Source organism: Synchiropus splendidus, chromosome 6 (genome assembly GCF_027744825.2).
Source record: "Synchiropus splendidus isolate RoL2022-P1 chromosome 6, RoL_Sspl_1.0, whole genome shotgun sequence".
Taxonomy (NCBI): domain Eukaryota; kingdom Metazoa; phylum Chordata; class Actinopteri; order Syngnathiformes; family Callionymidae; genus Synchiropus; species Synchiropus splendidus.
The window spans coordinates 18,707,701-18,727,096 of record NC_071339.1 but is presented as its reverse complement, the minus strand read 5'-3'; the positions used below and the strand labels follow the sequence as shown (position 1 = coordinate 18,727,096).

Sequence of the window (19,396 nt, the reverse complement as noted above, 5' to 3'; positions counted from 1 at the left end):
GACTTCCTATGAAGTCATGCAATCTCCTGTCACGGGACAGAATTCTGGTGAGAAATGGTGGTCTTGTATTGCAGTAGACTTGGTTCAACTGTGGAGGTGGAGGACGCAAAATTACCGATAACTGATGATCTTTGCTGGAGCTTAATAAGATGTATCATATCCAACATGGACAGGGAAAGTCAGTATTGTTAACTCATTCATGGTCCCGCAACAGATCATTATAGTAATAAAAATAAAGAGAAGAAATGTGACTAGTAGTATTAACAAAAATGACAAAAAATACATGACAAAAAAGAGATTAAAAAGTTGGAATACAGATCACACAGGTTTGGTTTCTATGAGCCACAAGAAACAGACTATTACTTTCCATTTTACACATCAGTCGAAGCACAATTTTAATTTGACCAAACAAAAGAACTTTTCCAGGCGTCATGTCTTCGAGTGCAGACACCTGACTTAAATTGAGTTTTGTGTGTGTGTGTGTTAGATGGTGGTCAATGTCTTTTTCCAATATATATATATGGTGGTGTGCTATTAAAGAGGCCACACTATTATTGTTTCCTTTTTTAGGTGGGAGATGTTTTCGTCACCATTTTACATGCAACGTCCTACTTTGTTGCCACAACCATTTATGACTCACTTTCACTCACATTCATCCGAGAGGATCTGAGAGCGCCATAGCAACCAAGAGCAACCGACAATGTACTGCAACAATTTCTAGTCAAATGAAAGGCAAACTCAAAATCAAATTCGTATTCCCGTACAGAGAACTCCTCTTTGGAGTCTTTGCCTGCTCTACTCCACGTCCCTCTTGGATGACATGGCCCTACGAGAAGAAACACATTTGGGGGAACAAAAGTAGAGTAAACGTCTGTCTCATTTTAATCATTTTCCTACCAGTTTTTAGGTCACCAAAAATAGAAACTGGAATGGGAAGGGCTCCTTGTATCTCCTAAACTCTTTGGTACATGTTCAGGAAATGCTCTGCTCAGTTTTGAATTAAGACCAGAGTTCACTGTGGACACCTTTCGGATGGATCCCATTTTTTAATAGAGTCATGACCTGGATCAAACTGTATGGAAAGTAAAGAGTCCAGACTTTCTTCTCCAGATAAACTCTACTTCCCAAAAAGAGTGTGAAGAGGCTTCTTCATACCAAAGAAACATTCTCTCCTGCAGGTACTTGATCTGCCTCAGTGAGAACTTCTGGTCATTTCCCTCTGTTATTTCTCAAGTGTTCGCTTTTAGCCCGGCTGCCACCCACCAGATACTAGTAGCGATTTGGCCTCTTTGTGGACATTCTAAAGGCCTCCTACCTTTTGTGGAGTCAGTCACCCAGAACCCCATGAGGAGATTACAGACATTAAATCTCCATCGCAGCAGTAGAAAGGAGGACTCGCAAGGGCCTGAGATGAAACCTCCACCTCGGCAGAGAAGCATTAAAAGGTGCCGCCACTGACTCGCCCTCCGTTGGCAGGACTTCTATAGCCCTACTTTCATCTCTGTCGCAGTTACATTAGCGAGGAGCGCCCCGCCAGATCAAAGCTTCTGATTTATTCAGAGGAATTACATGTTCAGACGCCACACAGAGGTGCTCCGTTCAGCCTGTCATGACAGTCCTTTTCCAGCGCAATAAAGTGGAGGGATGTGTTTCTCATTATTACCTCCATGTTTGCCTCGTCTGCCTGCTCCTCCTCTTCTTGGACCTTCGCTGCTGTTTTGTTTTCTTCCCTCGCTTCCTGGTGGAGCAAAACACAATTAATGTGCGATTGTTATTACCATCATTTCTTCGTCTCGTTCAGGGTGTTCAGCGGTGCACGGTGTTGAGTCATCTGTGAATGTGTTCCCATCTTCCCGTGTCACGCTTCTTTGTCTGCTCCTCGATTGCAATGACACGCGCTTCGGCGGCTGAAAAACAGAAGATAACCTCTTTAAATGCAGGAGGAAGGTTTTGAAACCAGAATGAAGTTCGAGACTTGTGTTGAAGATGATGCTAAACTCTTCCACGTCTGGATTCAACGCTCTCCGTCATGAAGCCACTGCTTCATTACCACAAGCATCCAGCAGCCGCTTCCTCCTGTATTCTTCTGGGAGGATCTGTGAGAGCTCCTGGGCAACCAAGAGTGTCGGATCTCTCCGGAGTTTCCTAGGTTCAGCTCGACATGGCAGGAAAACCTCAGCATTACGTGAGGCCTGCGCCATCATTTGGTTTTCTCTGTGGCTAATGATGCGCTTGTAGTGCCGCAGGCGAGAACCAGACCAGGGCGTTGAGGGTGCGACCAACACCAAACCGAATACAGACCAGACTAATAGTTGGTTCTAGGGATGGGCGATATGGACAAAAAAAGTTATCGCGATAAATTGGACACACTCTTGAAACTGTTTTATGATGAAACCTATTAGTGGAGTATTTGTTTATATTTAAATATAATAGTTAACCAAGTGTAGCGATGAGAAATTCAATCTTTCACGTCTCTGGTTGAAGCGCCTTGTGTCTGACAGACTGCTCTGTCAATTTTCTTCACAGTTGACTTTAACTATGGACCAGTCTGGACACATTTCCTAGATGCTATTGAAGAAACATTAGAAATCATCTGAAGAAATGATCATTTAGTCACATTCTATTCTCCAAATCATTATACAAACTGTCAGTCCTTTGTCTTGTGTGATGAAAAACCTTTTCACAATTCTCTCTCCTAAAATGGTTGTTTTTCATTGCCTTATTGAAGATTTCACTAATACTTTTACCGCTTTAGAATTTGTTGATGGTCCCTAACTGTTGCTTGGTCGTAGCATTAGCGCTACCTGTGAGAGTGTGTCCGCGATCAGTGAACCCTAATGGGGACGCAGAAGCGAACGCGGTGTTTGGCCCAGTCACCAGCGCAGCGGGAGACCTGCATGTGTTGATGTGAACCAAGGCAGATGACTGCATCAGAGAACCTACGAGGACCACTCCATCTAATAAAATAAACACGGATCCAGAGAGTCGACCAGTGTCATTATCAAAGGTTCCCTGTATTAAAATAAGTTTAAAACTACGATCGTCCACCACACTCTCCACAAGTGTCACACGCCGGTGTCAGCTGTCAAACGGGACGGTGCTGGAGAGCACGGCGCGCTTTTGCCGTCTCGTCATGTTCATGTGTTTATGTCCAATGCAGAGAGTGCCGCATGTTTATCAAATTTGAGAAGCAGAATTATCATCATGGAGGTTGTGTTTGTCGGGATATCGTGTACAATAAGTTATCGCCCATCCCTAGTTAGTTCCATTTACTGCATTTAGGTTCTTGACATATCATGAAAAAATGATCTTTTTTTGCAATAGGAAATAGATGTGTCTCTATATGACCAATATACTTGTATATGCTTCTGGATTCAGTTTGGTGTCGGGCCTCGAAGTCTTGGTATTGGTCTCTGTAACACTCCCATGATGCACTGCAACAATTCCTAATGTAATGGAACCATTTACGCTTCAGAAAACATGCAGCTGCATTTTGCCACTGGAAGTGGCCCTTACTGCAGCTCCCTCTCCGACGATGAGTACGCGCTTATTACCTCGGAAGTTTTCAGCTCTAGAATATGTCTGGTTGTTGGTCGAATTGCTTCACAAACAACTGCAGCTTCCGTAGCCAAAATGCATGTTTATGAACATCGTCAAAGTGAACTCTGAAAGAGGCTCTTCCTGGTTAAGCGCTTTCAGTAAATGAGGCCTGTTTGGACCCTTTGTGTTTACAATACACCCGGTTTAGTCGCGTATAAACTTTCCTACCAACGGAACATTGTGTGCCATTGAGTGCCTTCCACCGAACATCCTATACGACTGATATCGGAAGATTGTTCGGTAAGCTAACATCAAGCTGAACACTATCAGAAAGCGGCGCCACTCCACCTTTACAGTAGACATTCAGAAAAACAGATTCTAATTTGTTTCCTTGGAACGATGTGATCTAGAAACCACTGCCATAACACTCGTGCGCACGTTATCTCTCATTCCTTTGTGCCGTGTCCCGAGGGAGGGTCTGAATCCAACATGTTTGTCACAGCCGTCTGCTTCCACATGGTTATTATAATTCATCCAAGCATCGCCGTGCGGTTTGGGGAGAAAGGGAAGATGATTATGTCCCTCACTCACCTCTCAGACGAGACGCTCCACTCGTGGCACTTCCACTGAGTAATTGCAGACCCTCAGAGAGAGAATATAATATTGAAAGGAGAAGGGTCCTGAGATGTGTGTGTCACTTCTCCTTTGACGTACACTTCATATTCCTGGACTGTGTCAGCAGCTTGGTTTTCCAGCGCTGCTCATCTCAGTGTTGTCGGTTTGTCATAAGCAATTTCAGACGACTTTGCTCCTGACAAATCCCAGCAGGCCTGCAGAGGAAAATGGCTCCTGAGAGTCTCAGCAGAGCGAGTGACCTCATCACGACCTGTTGATACTGGATTCAGTCCCCGGAGAACGAGGAGCCAGTCACAAGACTATGCTCCGCCGCTTCTTTCCGATTTCTCTTTCCGCTTCATCTCTCGACACCCTGTCTCTCCCTCACACTGGAGATCAGGTTTGCCTCAGCCGAGGCCGTTTTCCTTCCAGTCCAGGGACTTTAACGTCCTTTTTAGGGGGCGGTGCCCAAGTCAGTACAAAAGGGCACCTACCGCGGAAATTTGTCATTAAATTCCAGATGTGAGGTGCTGGAAAAGTCAACTTTAAAAAACATAACATTGAATTGAATCACTGAAACAGACTTTCATGTCCCTTTGGTGATAAAATATGGGCACTTTCTCATGCTTCAGCACCACTAGGGTTCGATCAGTTTAAGTTCCTGCAGAACACATTGAAGATGTTATCATAAAATTACCCTACTTTTTTACTCCCATAATACCTTTGAGTTGCTATTTACCACAGTACACCTCCTAAAATACAAGACACATTTTAGTAACCCCATGAGATTCTGTCAAACATTAATACTATTAAAACCACATTATGTCTTTTCAAATGCCTCTACAGCATATTTCCTCATTTTTCTGTGCTGTTACATTTTCTGTCTCAGTACCATCTCAGTACCATACCTGTCAACCTCGGCCAATTCCCCTTATAAATGGAAAAGAAACCTTACAAACACAATCACGCTGCATTTTAATATTATTTAATAATTTTATTATTACTATTTACATCACAGCAAGACATATAAAAGGTCTTGCATTACATTTACCATGTGCAGCATGTTTTGAAATAAATAATTCTTCCTTGTACTCTTCTCTTCTCACTAGGTGGTAATTCCAATTCTTCTATGATTCTATGATTTTTCTCTGAATAATTCCTGCAACACAATTCAAAACAATGGATGTGGGCCGTAGTGCAATGCGTATGCGCAAACAACACCCCTATTGTCAAAGCCCAAAGCAACGAGAGAAATAAATGCGCGATTCAGGATAACTTTTGCTAGTATGATGTGAGACGATCCGTTTTGGATCCGAAATTGGCGAGTCTAGCGTGAAACGTCAGTGGGAATTTTTCTGTTCTAATTCATTTTTCCCTCTATAAAGGTTGTTATACAGCGTACATGATTTGAAATAGTAAAAAAAAAACGTATAGAATACAGGGAAAATGTATAAGTTGACAGGTATGCAGTCCTGATTTTTAGTTTCCTCCCTCAAAACATTTGTGAAACACAACTTAGTTGTTAAATAGCTCATAGCAATTTTTACCTTCTTCTTTGACGGTGGCTACTTTATTTGCTTATTTGAAATTTTTCATATGACTGATTACTTCTCTATATACTTTGACAAAAACATTACGAGCAGTACTACTGGAAGTTCACTCCAAATTTAAGCAACAAAAACAACTGGTTTACATATATTATTGTTGTAAAGCCGCAACCTAACAAGACTACAGGGATCGAGGGAAATCACTTTTATTGGCTGCAAACAGCGACCATTCAGGTACGAGTAGAGCATCCAGTGTGACCAAGTCGTGGTTAGTTTGCCCATACAGTTAGCAGAAGCCCTTCTCAGAATCAGAAAAACTTACATTCGTAACATGCTCTGTGAGCATGTAAAACATATAAAATAAAAATGTACAATATAAAATGCAAAATAAAAATACGGCGAGTATGGGTGCTGGCTATATACAATGTACAAAAATAAATAAGTAAATATAAATAATAAGTAGGTTAAAAACCAAATGAGATGAAAGAAAAGAACGTGTCAAAACAATCTTTCACTGTATATTTACTGGGATGAGTTGTACAGTTGCCTCCTGCTCTGTTCTTCTGAGCCTCTCCTGGATGCACTGAAACTCCAGACACTGTGGAGGAAACTCTTTTGGTCACCACCAAAGCTCTCATACATCGATCACCGCCAGACATCTTTCCTTTATATTTTGAGCATTTGCTCTGATATTTTAAAGCTATTTCCTCCATACTAACAATCTACTTCTCCATCAAATGAAAACAGTTTTGGCAGAAATCCTCCTCTTTTTCTTTGTTACATCTTGATGGCTGCTGCCTCTGGGGGGAGTCGAGGGGTAAGACCAGACTCCTCAGTTGTCAGGTGAGACCGAACCAAAGTTTTTTTTTTCCCTCTGAAAACTTCCCCCAGTCTTTCTTCCACTTCACTCTAGACGTCTATGCAAGCTGTCAGAATTCTTTGGGCAAAGACTTCCACTTCTCATTGTCCCTTCCACCGAGAAACACACTCAGAGCTCAGCTTGTCTGCCGTCCTGCATCTGTCACCCGTGGAGATAAGTATCCGTCAAGCCCGGCGCATTCACAAAAATGTAAACATGAAAAAAAGCATTTCACTCTGCGTTATTTGTTGGCGGCAGGTGACGGAACGGGGACGAGCGAGGTACCCAGAGGACTGTCAGTCCTGTATTTGGCTACCCAGAGGGCTCCTCTCCAGATTCTCACAGGTTATTTTTAATTCTTCTGGTGGCAATGAGAGAGAAGGGCGGACAGAACCCAAACATCTCCGGTGGATGTTTCTACATTATCATTGTATATATTCAAGTTATCTATATGGAAATGAGTGACCATGACTGGTCCACCAGTGGCTCGTGTAATGTGTTTCCCGGCTCATATGGTGGATCATGATCTCCTTGTTTATGTGCATGAGAAATGGCAGTCTCTGCAACGCCCAAGGTAAGCTGTATAAATGTTAGAGTGGAGAGTTTCACACCAAAATATGTGACCAGATGCCTCTTTGTTCTCGCTTATCGTCTCACATCGATCGTAAATACAGATAAAGTTGTCAGCACGTTTAGTTTTGTATGTCGGGAATGATCATTTTTACTTCTGCTTCATGCGCTCATCTTCCTTTATGGTCAACTTTTAGTGGTTCCATTTGCAGCTGAAATCTTGTGAAGGACTCTCTTCACTAGAACAAGCCGCAGCACTTTCTTCTTTGCTTTGACTATGTATGATGTGCGAGCAAGTTCCAGAACACCACTGCCACCTGCTGTCCCGTTGTCCCCTATCACACACCTATTCTTTCATTTTAATATAATGAATGTGGAGCCGTAATATTGGATAGAAAAACACATCATAATATGGGTGGTGTTGAGCTGCTTGGCGGTGGACTGTGTGCAACAAGTTTTTTTTTTTTTTTTCGTTGAAATATTTCAGTATGAAGCGGCAATTTGGGAGAAAGAAGAGAGTGACAGCACAAATCTGGTTTATTTATTGTTAAGTTGAGGTTTACATCTGTGGTGTTCTGCACTGACTTCTGTGAGAACCACTGCAGACACAAATAAATACAACTCCTTCAGCGAGCTTGTGAGTTTCAGAACTTGGAATTTTAACTGAACGTCCTCGGTGGCTGAAACGGTCAGAGAGTGTCTGAACCAATAGACGCCAACCAACGACCTTGAAATCTCCTTCACCTCTCTTAGGACATGCTTTTGTCTAAAAGTCAAGGAGCCTTTAAATTGCTGCTCACTTCTTGATCCAGCTCGCGAGCAGCTCTACACTGAGTCTCAGATGGATGACCCAGTATCTCGCCTGACCTCCACATGCATTTGCCCTGTCTTGATTCATTTGGCAGTCGTGATAATTTTAAGTAATGGAGGTGAACTTTGCCACCTTGACTGACCTTGACCCACCATAAGAGTTCTGTTGTGTTCGCTGGGTTTCAGAAGACTCCAGGCAATGGTTGAAGAGAGGGGTTTTCAGTGGTGATCCAAAGTGGACACACCCATAGTAAGAGGTAGGAGTCTTTCCCTGGTTGGAGCTACAAGCCATGAATGCACTGACTGCATCCCCATGGCTCGTATGAAGCTCTTGCAGATGTTCAAAGGCTTGTGAGGAACTAATCACACCTGCTACAGCAGCTGGATCGAAGACTTAAGTGAGGACAAAGACGTGCACAGATCGATCCCTAGTGGTGCTCGGGCACCAGCCCTTTTTCCCTTCAAGAGAAAAGAGCCTGTTTTTTCTTCATTCTTAGATTCTTGAGGAAAAAACTTCATCTCTCATCAGTTCCACCCAAATGTATTTCGGCACCATGGCGCCGCCCCCTTCTCTTCATGCCGTGCAGAGCAGCAGTCCACACGGTGAGCGATCCCCTTCAACTGGAGTCTTGATACGTTTTATTGAGATATTTGTTGACTGGTTTGATATTTCCAAGTGGTGATATGGATTCCAGTTGAACAAACATCAGCTGGACGTGAACTGGCAACCCCTAACACTGTGCCAGCAAGTCACATGACACGCACACCATAATGTTTGTTGTAATAAACACAGTAAAGTTGATCTCATTGGCAAACAGTAACAATAAAACTTTTGTTGCGATGGGTGTTTTTTAAGGGTGTTTTTTGTGCAACTCTTGTTTGGGAATCTCTACACGATGGTTCGTCATCTGCTCCAAACTGTACCAGCTCTCTGGACGTATGCAAAAGCTTCACTAGCTTCCTGACGGATGGGAGTGGTAACCATCAGGCGTTCCTCAGGGATGTGTCCTTTCTCCCCGATCCCTCTCTGAAGCGCCTAAAAGACCATGTCCCAGGATCTGAGCTGGGAGCACACTGTCGCTTCAGCTCCACTCTGGGGGTCTTTTCTACACAAATGAATGTTGTCACTGTGTCAGGGGATGTTGTGTATCTTAACCAGGTTCTATTCAACTCTGTCCGTTTACAGATCTGTTCACATTGAAGATAATTCAGGATGAAGAGTGCGGGCAGGGTGGAGTGGGCGGAGATCTGTGACAGAAGAGCGTAAGAGAGAAGCTTTACTGGCTGCCTTAGTTATAAGAGTCCGAATTAGAAGATGCAGAGCAGAAGATACCAAGGTTATCCTCCACCATAGAGGGGGCGATTCAAGTTTTTTGTTTTACACCTCTGGTCTGTGAGATGCTCGGTTTTAATACATTAGTGTGTCACTAAATTGACTTGACAGCTTTGTGATAGTTACCAACTATGGAGAAGTTCTTGATAAGAAAAAAAAAACGATAAAGAAAGTGATGGTGCCCCCAACAGTAAAAACTGTTCACCTGTTGGCGCAGTACATTTTATTGCACTATTTACACTTTACTTATCTTCTTTAGAGTTGATTTATGAAAAATAAAACATTGTGGCAGGACAAAACACCTCCCGAGTGCCCACCACAACATTTTAATATTTAGACGTTGTTTTATTATATTTATTTTATTCTGAAGTTTTTCCAATTTCCTCAACAGTTTGCATCAAGTGTTTTTTTTGTTTTTGTTTTTGTTTTGTTTTTTTCCTGGAAAAGGTGGGCCCCGAGATCAAAAAGGTTAAGAACCCCTGCTCTGGAGCGGATCAGACTGAGAACCAACGAGGTTCATGGATGAATGAGGACATTGAAAGTGGGACCTCAGGACCATGAGGATGGGTGAAGGTCCAGTCGAGCTGGGGTGAGCCTCTTAACACTGTTAGAGAAATGACATTTCGGCTAACCAGATCATGCACTGCAGCGGGGAGAAGTGACGACGGTCTTCTAAGAAAGCAGAGATTGATGAGAGAGAGAGAGAGAGAGAGAGAGGGAGACAGTGGGAGGGGACGGAGGAGGGCTGGAAGTCTGCTCCATTATCATCTACTCCAACTCGTCTGCCGAGGCTCAGTGATGGAGCTGCGCGCGACGCGACAGCAGCCGCTCCTCCGACCGTTCCGCACCTGACGAGCTTTTCTTGCTCACCGGCGGGAGATCGGCGACAGGACACGAGCCACTGTGGAATTGATGGGAGCCGAAAGTTCCCCGGAGAGCGCTCACCGGTAGGTCCACTTTTTCACCTGTTTGACAGCTGTTCCTGGCGGTTATTGCAGCGGAGTCGAACCTCGGAGTTTGAAGAAAGAACTCAACTATCGACATAAAATGACTTTAACTACATGTGCAACTGTGGAGTCGCTGTGCACCTAAATTCAAATGGAATACAAACAGATTTATAATAGTGTCTTTCCAAAAATGAAACTCGTCTTTCCTTTGATTTATCAAATATCGAGCCTTAAAACTCGAATTAGTATGGAACATGATCACTAAATACAATGTTTTATGGTAATTTATTTATTTAAATGTAAGCCATGATAAAAAAAACCCAAAAAACAAACTTACGACTGACTTGTCTTCTGATTTTGGCATCACATTTCCTTAAAAAAAAAAAAAGACAAAAAAAAAAAACTATTTAATTCAAGCGAGATTTCCCTGACGCACTGAACGCACCACACCAATCTCAAACAAAAAATACTTTTCTTGAAGCACAGTCCTCACACCACGGTGAAGAATCGCAGTGGCATATTTTGATACATTTTGCGAATAATAATTTAATTAACGTAATAGATATACATCAACATTCGTCTGTCTCCAACTTTTTCAGTGAAGCCAATAAAACGCTGGAATAAAAATATACTTCTGGAGAGCAAAATCAATTGAGGACGGAGAGAGTGAGATCCTGATAGAAACCAAGGCGTCCAAATCACCTCTTGATTCTCATGTCTCTGTCTGTGCTGCTGATTTAAGACAGGCCTCTCTGACCAAGTCAATATGTAGGTCACATGGCTGGGTTGACTCACAACACTGGTGGGATCTGAGGTTTGTGATATTTTGAAGGAGCTGATGTTTGCAGGAAATGTGTCTGACATATAGGAAAACATTTGGCAGAGTTGAAGCTACTCTCACCGTTGAAAAACCCGTCCAGTTTAAGCCTTGACTTTTTGAAACACGTTCATCTAAATCCTGCGCGATGTAATCCCATCGCTACAATGCGCACTTTTGCTATCTTGGCCTGAAAACATCATCACTACGAAGGAAAGGAGCAAGGAGGAAAACGCTGTCATCCTACAAGTGACCACCCATCTGACGCTTGCGTGGCTTGGATTCTTAATGGAAAACACATCATTTTTCGCTCCTTAGGTGTGGCCCTAACCTGAGCTTTGTGCTGCTCTTGAATCTTCCAATAGGACGATACCAGAAGGTGGCGCCCAAGTGTGCCACCTGTTGGTTTACTGAGAACCATGGGCTTGAAATCACACTCAAACCTTCTTCTAAGTGACTCTTATCGACTTATTTATCTGACTTTAAATTAGAACGCTGCATTTAAATGGATTTGTCTCAGTGAATTGCATTTTTTTAAAATAAATATTTGAGAATTCTTTGGGTACAAAAGCTCAAACATCAGCATGGAAATGCACATTTTCTTTTAAGACTTTTTTTCTGAATCATTTTCTGCCTTTAGGCTATATATATATATATATATATATATATATATATATATATATATATATATATATACAGTGGTACCTCGGTTCTCGACCACAATCCATTCCAGAAGGCCGTTCGAAAAGCGAATTGTTCAAAATCTGAATTGATTTTTTCCATTACAATGAATGGAAAAAGAAATAGTGCGTTCCAAGCCTTAAAATATTCTTTTGTAGGAGTGAATGTAGAGTGTCTGCTGCAGGTGCGCTGTTCCTCTATGTGTGTGGCCGCTGCATGTGGGAGGGGTTGCCGAGTGAGTGACGTCTCTCCAGAAGTGAAGAGGTGCCCGGTGCGTGTCCAGCTCTGAATGTGCGCTTCTGAGCAGTTTGGCTGTGACAAAGTCATAAACCAAGTAACGCTCTGTCCCAGACTCGCCTCATCCCTGTCCCAGCTCCAGTCGACAACAGGACATCAAACCCTGGAGTGAGCGCTCCAGCCTCGGAGGTGTGGAGAGCGAGCACCTCCCCTGTGACACTCGACTACAGTCCAGTGCGGAGACAGGAAAGGTTTTACACCTCAATATGAAGAAAACACAGTCAGTAAATGTAGCTAACAGGACACGTCTGCATACAGAGGCTGCGTTATACACAATAACAAGGCGTGTCGTGGGTCAGCTGATGTTTTTTCCGGCGTTTTTCGGGGGTGTTCAGGATTTTCGTTCGGAATCAGAAGCAAAAAAATCTCGAAATTTTTGTTTGAACTCCGATCAATGTATCAAGGTATCACTGTATATGTATATATATATATATATATATATATATATATATATATATATATATATATATATAAACAGTATATATGCCTCACCTGCAGCATCCCAGACCAGTGGTGCTTTATTTTTGATTTTCCAGTGCTCTGCCACTTATTGACACGGTGGACCATGAGCAGGATTGATGTTGGAGCTGTTAGAGCAGCAGGCGACACGATCGATCCCTCCTCTTTGCCAACCTCCATTCTCACCTTCCACTCTCCGGCCCAGCACCAGCGGTGGGATGAAGTGGCTGTGTGGCATCACAGGAGGATAAATACAGGGATGATCAGGCATCGACGGCTGTAATGGTCGGCCTATTGTGCTGCAGGCCTCGTGATGTGAGGAGAGCGTCCCGCCTCTGTCAGGTGTGAGGGAAAAACAAAAGCAGGCAGCGGCGATAAATCATAAATCCTGTGAAGCCAGTGAGCTGCATGTGGTCGAGGAAATTTCCACGTTATATAAGGACCTCATTATAAAGCGTGCCTGTCGTGAGGAGCAGCAAAGCCGTTTCCAGTGGAAGTGTCTGTGGTCGCGGTGGGGGAAATAAAAAGGAGGTGAAAAACAAGCATTAATATGCGGTGAAAACACAACGTATCATAGGAGATAGCAACAAAAAAATGCAACGATATCAAGAGACATTTCTGACAAATGTGCAGTTTATTTAAAGGTATACATTTTTTTATGAATATTGGAGAATTCTATGAGTACAGAAGCTCAAACATCATTTTTAAGACAGTAGTCCGTCAATAAAACTGAAGACATTAAAGACAACACCCTAGTTTAAACTTGTATATATATATGGAAAATAAAATAAATAGAATAACGGACTAAGAACTAAACTTTTACAGACAGAAATCTCAGCAAATAGCATGAAAAAAAGACATTTAAAAAAAGAAACTGAAACACACTGGCAGGTGACTACATTTCTCGAATTAAGTCAAGATGAAAACAAAGGTTTGTATGCTCAGTTCAAACCAAGTGCACTGAGACTCTTGACCTCTGTGTCTCTGGGAGGCCAGCAGTGCCACATACAAGTAACATCCGACTTACAACTGGGATTGATTCCGGCCAACTGGTCGTGAGTCAGATTGGACGTAAGTCGAATGCCATTCAAAATAGCCGAGGCGAGGGTTATAGGTGCTACTGTAGTGGTAGATGGCTGTGTGAGAGTGAGATGCTGGGATACTGTGCTGCCGTAACTGTCGTACGTGATGCCAGGCTGCTACATGTTTCGCTGCCAGACACTGAATTAAAAAAAAAAAAGCATCTGCTGGCTGTGGTTGCAAGTACCGGTGGACATAAGTCAAGCAGGTCGTAAGTCGGATGTTACTTGTATGTGGCATTCCGGAGAGGTCATGAGTCTCAGTGCACTTGCTTTACACTTCGAGGGTCAGACTTGATACTGATGAAGCCATGTGATCAGCAGAAGCTCCCCCAGTCATGAGGTCACCTGAACTTCAACTGCCAGTCCTCAATAACCAGGCGTTTTCTCCGTCTTCATTTCCTGCAGCCACGACTCGCTTGGTCTCAAATGTCACCCCAGTGTGCAAGAGTCTGTTTTTCACCGATAAAGCGGCTTAAGCCCATTCCCTTCTCTACCCTGTTGCCCACTGACCTTTTTCTCCTCGTGGTCATTATCCTCCCTGGCGCTGTGTTTTGATTGCATGTGATTGAAGGCTTTAAAAACTGAGGAGGTGCCGAGCTGGTCCTGACTGACCTGTTTTACTTCAATCTGCCAGGTTCCCTGGGCGAGAGTCTGAGTCTGATCGGGACCTGGTGTGGGTCCAGGGGCTATGGTGAGGCCATGTGCCGCGGCTGGTGTGAGGAGAGGCGCCCCAAAGGTAACGGAGTGGATCTTCCCACATGGCTCTGCTTTTCACTGCTTTTCTCAGCTCTGTGGGGGCAAGTGTCCCCCCAGTGTCCGGACAGCTGCCAGTGTGCCTGGGACACGGCCACGGTCCTGTGCTCTGATGCCGGGCTCCGGGAAATCCCGGAGGGGATCCCGCCTGAAACCGTGTCCCTCCACTTGGAACGTAACTACATCCGCAACATTCCAGAGAGTGCCTTCAGCGAGCTGGTGCACCTCCAGGATCTGTACTTGTCCCACAACCGCATTGACTCCCTGTCCTCGGGGGCCCTGCGGCACCTGGGCCCCGAGCTGCGCCTGCTGGACCTTTCGCACAACCAGCTGAGGCAAGCCAGCAGGGAGGAGTTCGGCTCCACTCGGGCCAAGACCAGACTCTACCACAACCCCTGGCACTGCGACTGCACCCTGCAGGAGCTGATGGAGACGCTCAACCTGGAGCCCGAGACCGTCAACAGCATCATTTGCGAGAGCTCGGTGCGGGGGGTGGGGGAGGGCAGCCGGTGGGAGGACCCGGGGTCTTTAGGGGAGCACGCAGGACAACCTCTGGTCAAACTGTTGGACTCCGGGGTGAACTTCTGCAGCCTCCAGAGGAAGACCACCGACGTGGCCATGCTGGTGACCATGTTCGTCTGGTTCTTCATGGTCATCGTGTACGTGGTCTACTACGTGAGGCAGAACCAGGCAGAGGCGCGCAGACATTTGGAGTACCTGAAGAGTCTCCCCAGCCCACGCAAGACCCCCACAGAGACGGACACTCTGAGTACCGGTTTCTGAGTCTCAGCGCTTGTTGGCCGAGTCAGAACCACAACTTGACACTGCCTCTCTCCTGGACCTTGACTGTCTGTCTCGTGGGTTCATTCATTCCTATCACCTTCAGCATGCCAGTCTTCTCCAGCAAACAGACGCAAAGCTCAAATCTTTTAAACCCTTTAAAACTAGAATATTTTGTTTGGGATCACAAATGTGGTTCTTCTTGACTTTGTTATTGTTGTGCATTTGTAGCGGAGCACCTGCTTCACACTCTTCTCTCCACTCACTCCATCTTTTTATCGAGCAAAACATCAAGTGATATATATATATATATATATATATATATATATATATATATATATATATATATATATATATATATATATATATTTTTTTTTTTTTTTTTTTCAGACATTAACATGCCATTATTTTATAGACTTCAATAAATATGGAAGGATACATGTAATACATTGATTTAATACCATTCAGTTTTCCATGTATTCTTACCGTCGTCCACAATGCTGACCTCCTTACTGTGACATCAAAAGTCCAAAAACGTCACTTATGTTGTTCCTAAACTGACTAAAATAGTATTTCATGTTGCTGGAAATGCCGGACCATTGTCTGAGCCCAGTTTTACCAAGTTATCCGGGGATGAAAACATGTCCTTTAATCTCCCAGCTGTGAAATATCATCTCAAAATACTCACTTTCTTAATTACGCTTGTTGTCCCGCCTCGAATCAAACACGCAGCTGCGTCAATATTTGAAGCAGTTTTGTAGCTCAGAGAGTGAAAGTCGTGTGACTGGAAGGTCGATCTGCACTCTGACACGCTCTCCCATCATTCACCATGAAGCACTGCAATAGTTCTGCGGAGAGGATTCATAAGACAAAAAAATCTTCTTCTTCTTGTCTATTTTAATTCTTCTTCTCTCTTCATCCTCACCAGTACTTCCTCACCCATTCACACACATTATTTTGTCTTGGATCCACTGAGCTTCATCCCTCTTCTCTCCAGTATATCCACCTCTCCAGTTTCCCCTCTAACTCATCTTTAGTTCCACGACAGATCACCATATGGTCAACAAACATCATGGTCCATAGAGACTCCTCCCTAACCTGCTGTGTTATTTGGACATCTTTGTTGTTACAAAGAGGTTACACACATGGCAGGTTGTTCCTTTGATCTTAATATGATTGAAGTCACTGTTAGTTCCCTCCAAACAAACCAGTGAGGACCACCAGGAGTTGTGTCTTTAACTCCTTTACACAATTTACACATAATTTTTTTTTCTGCTTTGACCTGGCCGTGTTTTTGACACATGCCGTGGTCAACGCCCTTGTAATAGGAGGCCAGTGGCAGAAAAGTATAGCTGTCTTTTCTTAGTAACACAGCCACAACCCTAATATTTTAGGGAAGTGAAGAAGAAAGTGCAGGTGGGGTGAAGCTTTACAGCACTGTCAGGGTCACGGCCATGCCGTTTGTGTAGAGACTCCCGAGTCACAGTCAGAAAATAGTGAAGTTGAAATTTGTGTGTTGTCGATGGAGAGGCCAAGAGAAGAAGAAGAAGAAGACCAATGAGGTCTGTGAATGAGGAAGTGCACACTACTTTTTCATTTCACCACAACGTTCAAGGATAAAAGTGACACCAGTCAAGTGAGGCAACTGAAGGAGTCTGAATCTGTGTCTCTTTAGTAGGCTGAAAAATAAGAAAACATGAGGCATGATTTCATTTTTTAAACATGACCCCAGGCTCTTTCTGTTTTTCCCTCCCTTTCACTTTGTCCGTCTCTTCCATTGACAGTGGTCGGTGTCTGAGCTGATCCACTCACACCTGATTCATTTGCTTCTTTCTTGTTTTTAGCTCAAACCAGTCCACCATATTGATTTCTGCTCTAAAAGAGGCCTAAATTTACACTCAGGAAGCCATTAGCTCTGCGGAGGTGGGGTCACTTGGTCAGGAAATGTCTGGACTGTCATGGACATAATCACCGGTTTGTTTTGATGATAATTGTCATGACCCGTGTCGTGGTAGGTGAATATGAGGGTCATGTAGTTGCAGGTGATTCATGTAGACGCGTGGAGTCTCTTGTGTTCTGTGTAAACAGTTTTCTAATTGATTTTTTTAGGAATTGATTTCAAGTCAGCGTGGTGCCGCTCAAAGCCTCCGATGATGAATGGAACTGTCCGTACGCGTGACGTCTGTAAAATTAATGTCCCGCCGAACACGCGGCAGAAAATAGAAGGGGAGCTGAGAGGATTCATTGTCGTCATGTTGGCTGTGAAATATTCCTGTGTTCTCTTCTGGTTTTGTGAGTCTTTCTGATTAAAAGCGATGGGCGTCAGAATATGTTTCATCTCTCGCAGCGGCGGCTGGATAATAACTTCTCATTCATTTTCACACTTTGTTTTGCGTGTCGGCGACCACAACACGAATGGCCTCACGTGATCTCTGAGTCTCCGAGGAAGAGCAGAGCTCCTGCGAACACTTGGTCTTTCACACTAGCAGAAAGGGGGTCGCTGCAAAAGCGCTAGCTCATTAGCACGTGTGCGGAAAGGTCGCCGCGAGTTTGACAAGAAAAACAACGGTCGGCAAGCAATGTTGCGTGTCCACGTTTGTCCACCGCTCTTCTGTCAAGTTGCTTTGGTTTACGTTTTAGTTTCACCAACAAAAACAAGAACTAGCATTTTTTTTTTCCATTCAAAATTTTATAGACTATATATTTACTTCTTTTTAATCCACACCAAATAGTACACAGTACTTTTTTCCAGAATTTCACAGCACATATTTGGTACTCAAACATTATCAGTTTAAAATTAGCAGAAGAAATTTCCTTTTTCCTTTGAATTTGAGCAGTAAACAGTTCAATTTTAAGTGAATGTCATGAAATCTGACCTTCAAGTCCCGGGTGTTGCACAGGAATTTTTTCCAACACTATTTTTTAAAAATCCTTTCCTCTTTTTCTTTCTTTTTGAGCCACTTTTTTATCATTTATCTTTTTGTGATTCTTTTTTTCTCCACAGTAACCTTTAAAACATAATTTTTTCATTGAAAATTGATAGTAAATAAATTGAACGCTGTACAAAAAAATAAAAGTCGAGTCAGTTGAAAGCTATTAAACAGAAAATCTTAACAACTCTTGTGTCACGAGTGTCAACAGTAAGTCAATAATAGCAGCACGCTGAATTCACGAGGTCACCTCACCCTTGGAGGGTGTAGCTGTGATTCAGTGGTGTGACTTCTAAATTTAGTTGGGATATAAATTGTGTCTCTCTGGGCCCTGTTCATGAAGGATCCGTCTTCTGTCCTGGTGTCCAACATCAGAGATGATATTCCCTGCGCTGGAGTCCCAAGCTTCAGGCAGTGACTGACCCAGCCTGCATGCATGTCTGGACCTTTGAGACAGAAGCCTGAGCAACCAAGAGAGACTCAGAACAGAGTCTATTTACAGGACCAAGCTTGAGATCATCCCCATCCTGTATTTCTACCCCAGTGTGGGACAAACAAACAAGGATTTGCATTTCTGAGGAAGAAACAACTGATATTCAAGCCCTGAAATTTACTGTGGGGCAGGAGGCGGCAGCCAGGTCCGTCCGAGAATTGAACCTGGAACCTTACTGTGGTGAGTTGTTAGCACTCGCTCTTGCCACAACGTTTTTTTTTCTTTTTAAATAAAAAAAAGGTGACAGAGAAAGCTGCTGATTGTGCACGTTCAGAATCTTCAGGTTGAAGTTGCCATAGCAACCAGAAGAGCCCTTCAACACCAGCGATGATCTTGCACCGAGTATGTTTTTGTTTCCTCACAAGTCTCTCAGGGTGATTTAATGAGGCGCACAAGGTACAGCATAAACAGCCTGGGCGCTGTAATAACACACCTTTTGAAGTAAATTGTGAGTTTATTATTGTTATGATTGTACTTTTGATAATATTAAAGCAGTACTAATGTCAGTTGACAAAACAGTAGTTTTGACATTTCCGTGAAAGGAGTATAATGTAGAACTCATCATTGATCTTATCGGACAACACATGGTGACTCATTGGAATTATTGCTCTTGGAAAACATATTTATCGAATGTAAATGCAAAAAAAAAAGAAGAAAAAGAAAATCTTTGCATTTTGTCAATGTTTTTGAACAGCGGGAGGAAACCTGCAGCGCTTTCTTATTTTTACATTTATGTGAATAAATATTTATTGAAAAATAAATGGAATTAATAATATACTAAAACAAATAAAAATACTAAAATAACAGGTGCAGGTACGGACATTGTGAGGCATTTTTGCTGATCCACAACAAATAAAAAAACAACAGCTTTACACTTGGTTTT

General features: G+C 43.3%; 1 protein-coding gene across 1 annotated transcript; it reads left to right on the top strand.

The window, feature by feature from the left end:
* Positions 1-10,075: 10,075 nt before the first annotated feature.
* On the top strand, positions 10,076-15,427 carry LOC128760147 (leucine-rich repeat-containing protein 3-like). The gene is made up of 2 exons (XM_053867183.1): positions 10,076-10,221; positions 14,192-15,427. The coding sequence occupies exon 2, from the start codon at positions 14,257-14,259 to the stop codon at positions 15,091-15,093; it is 837 nt and encodes a 278-aa protein (XP_053723158.1). The 5' UTR covers positions 10,076-10,221; positions 14,192-14,256; the 3' UTR covers positions 15,094-15,427.
* The last annotated feature ends 3,969 nt before the right edge of the window (positions 15,428-19,396 follow it).

What these genes read in the sequence shown, in the direction of transcription:
- LOC128760147 (XM_053867183.1), top strand. Translation starts at nt 14,257, where the DNA reads ATGTGCCGCGGCTGGTGTGAGGAGAGGCGCCCCAAAGGTAACGGAGTG.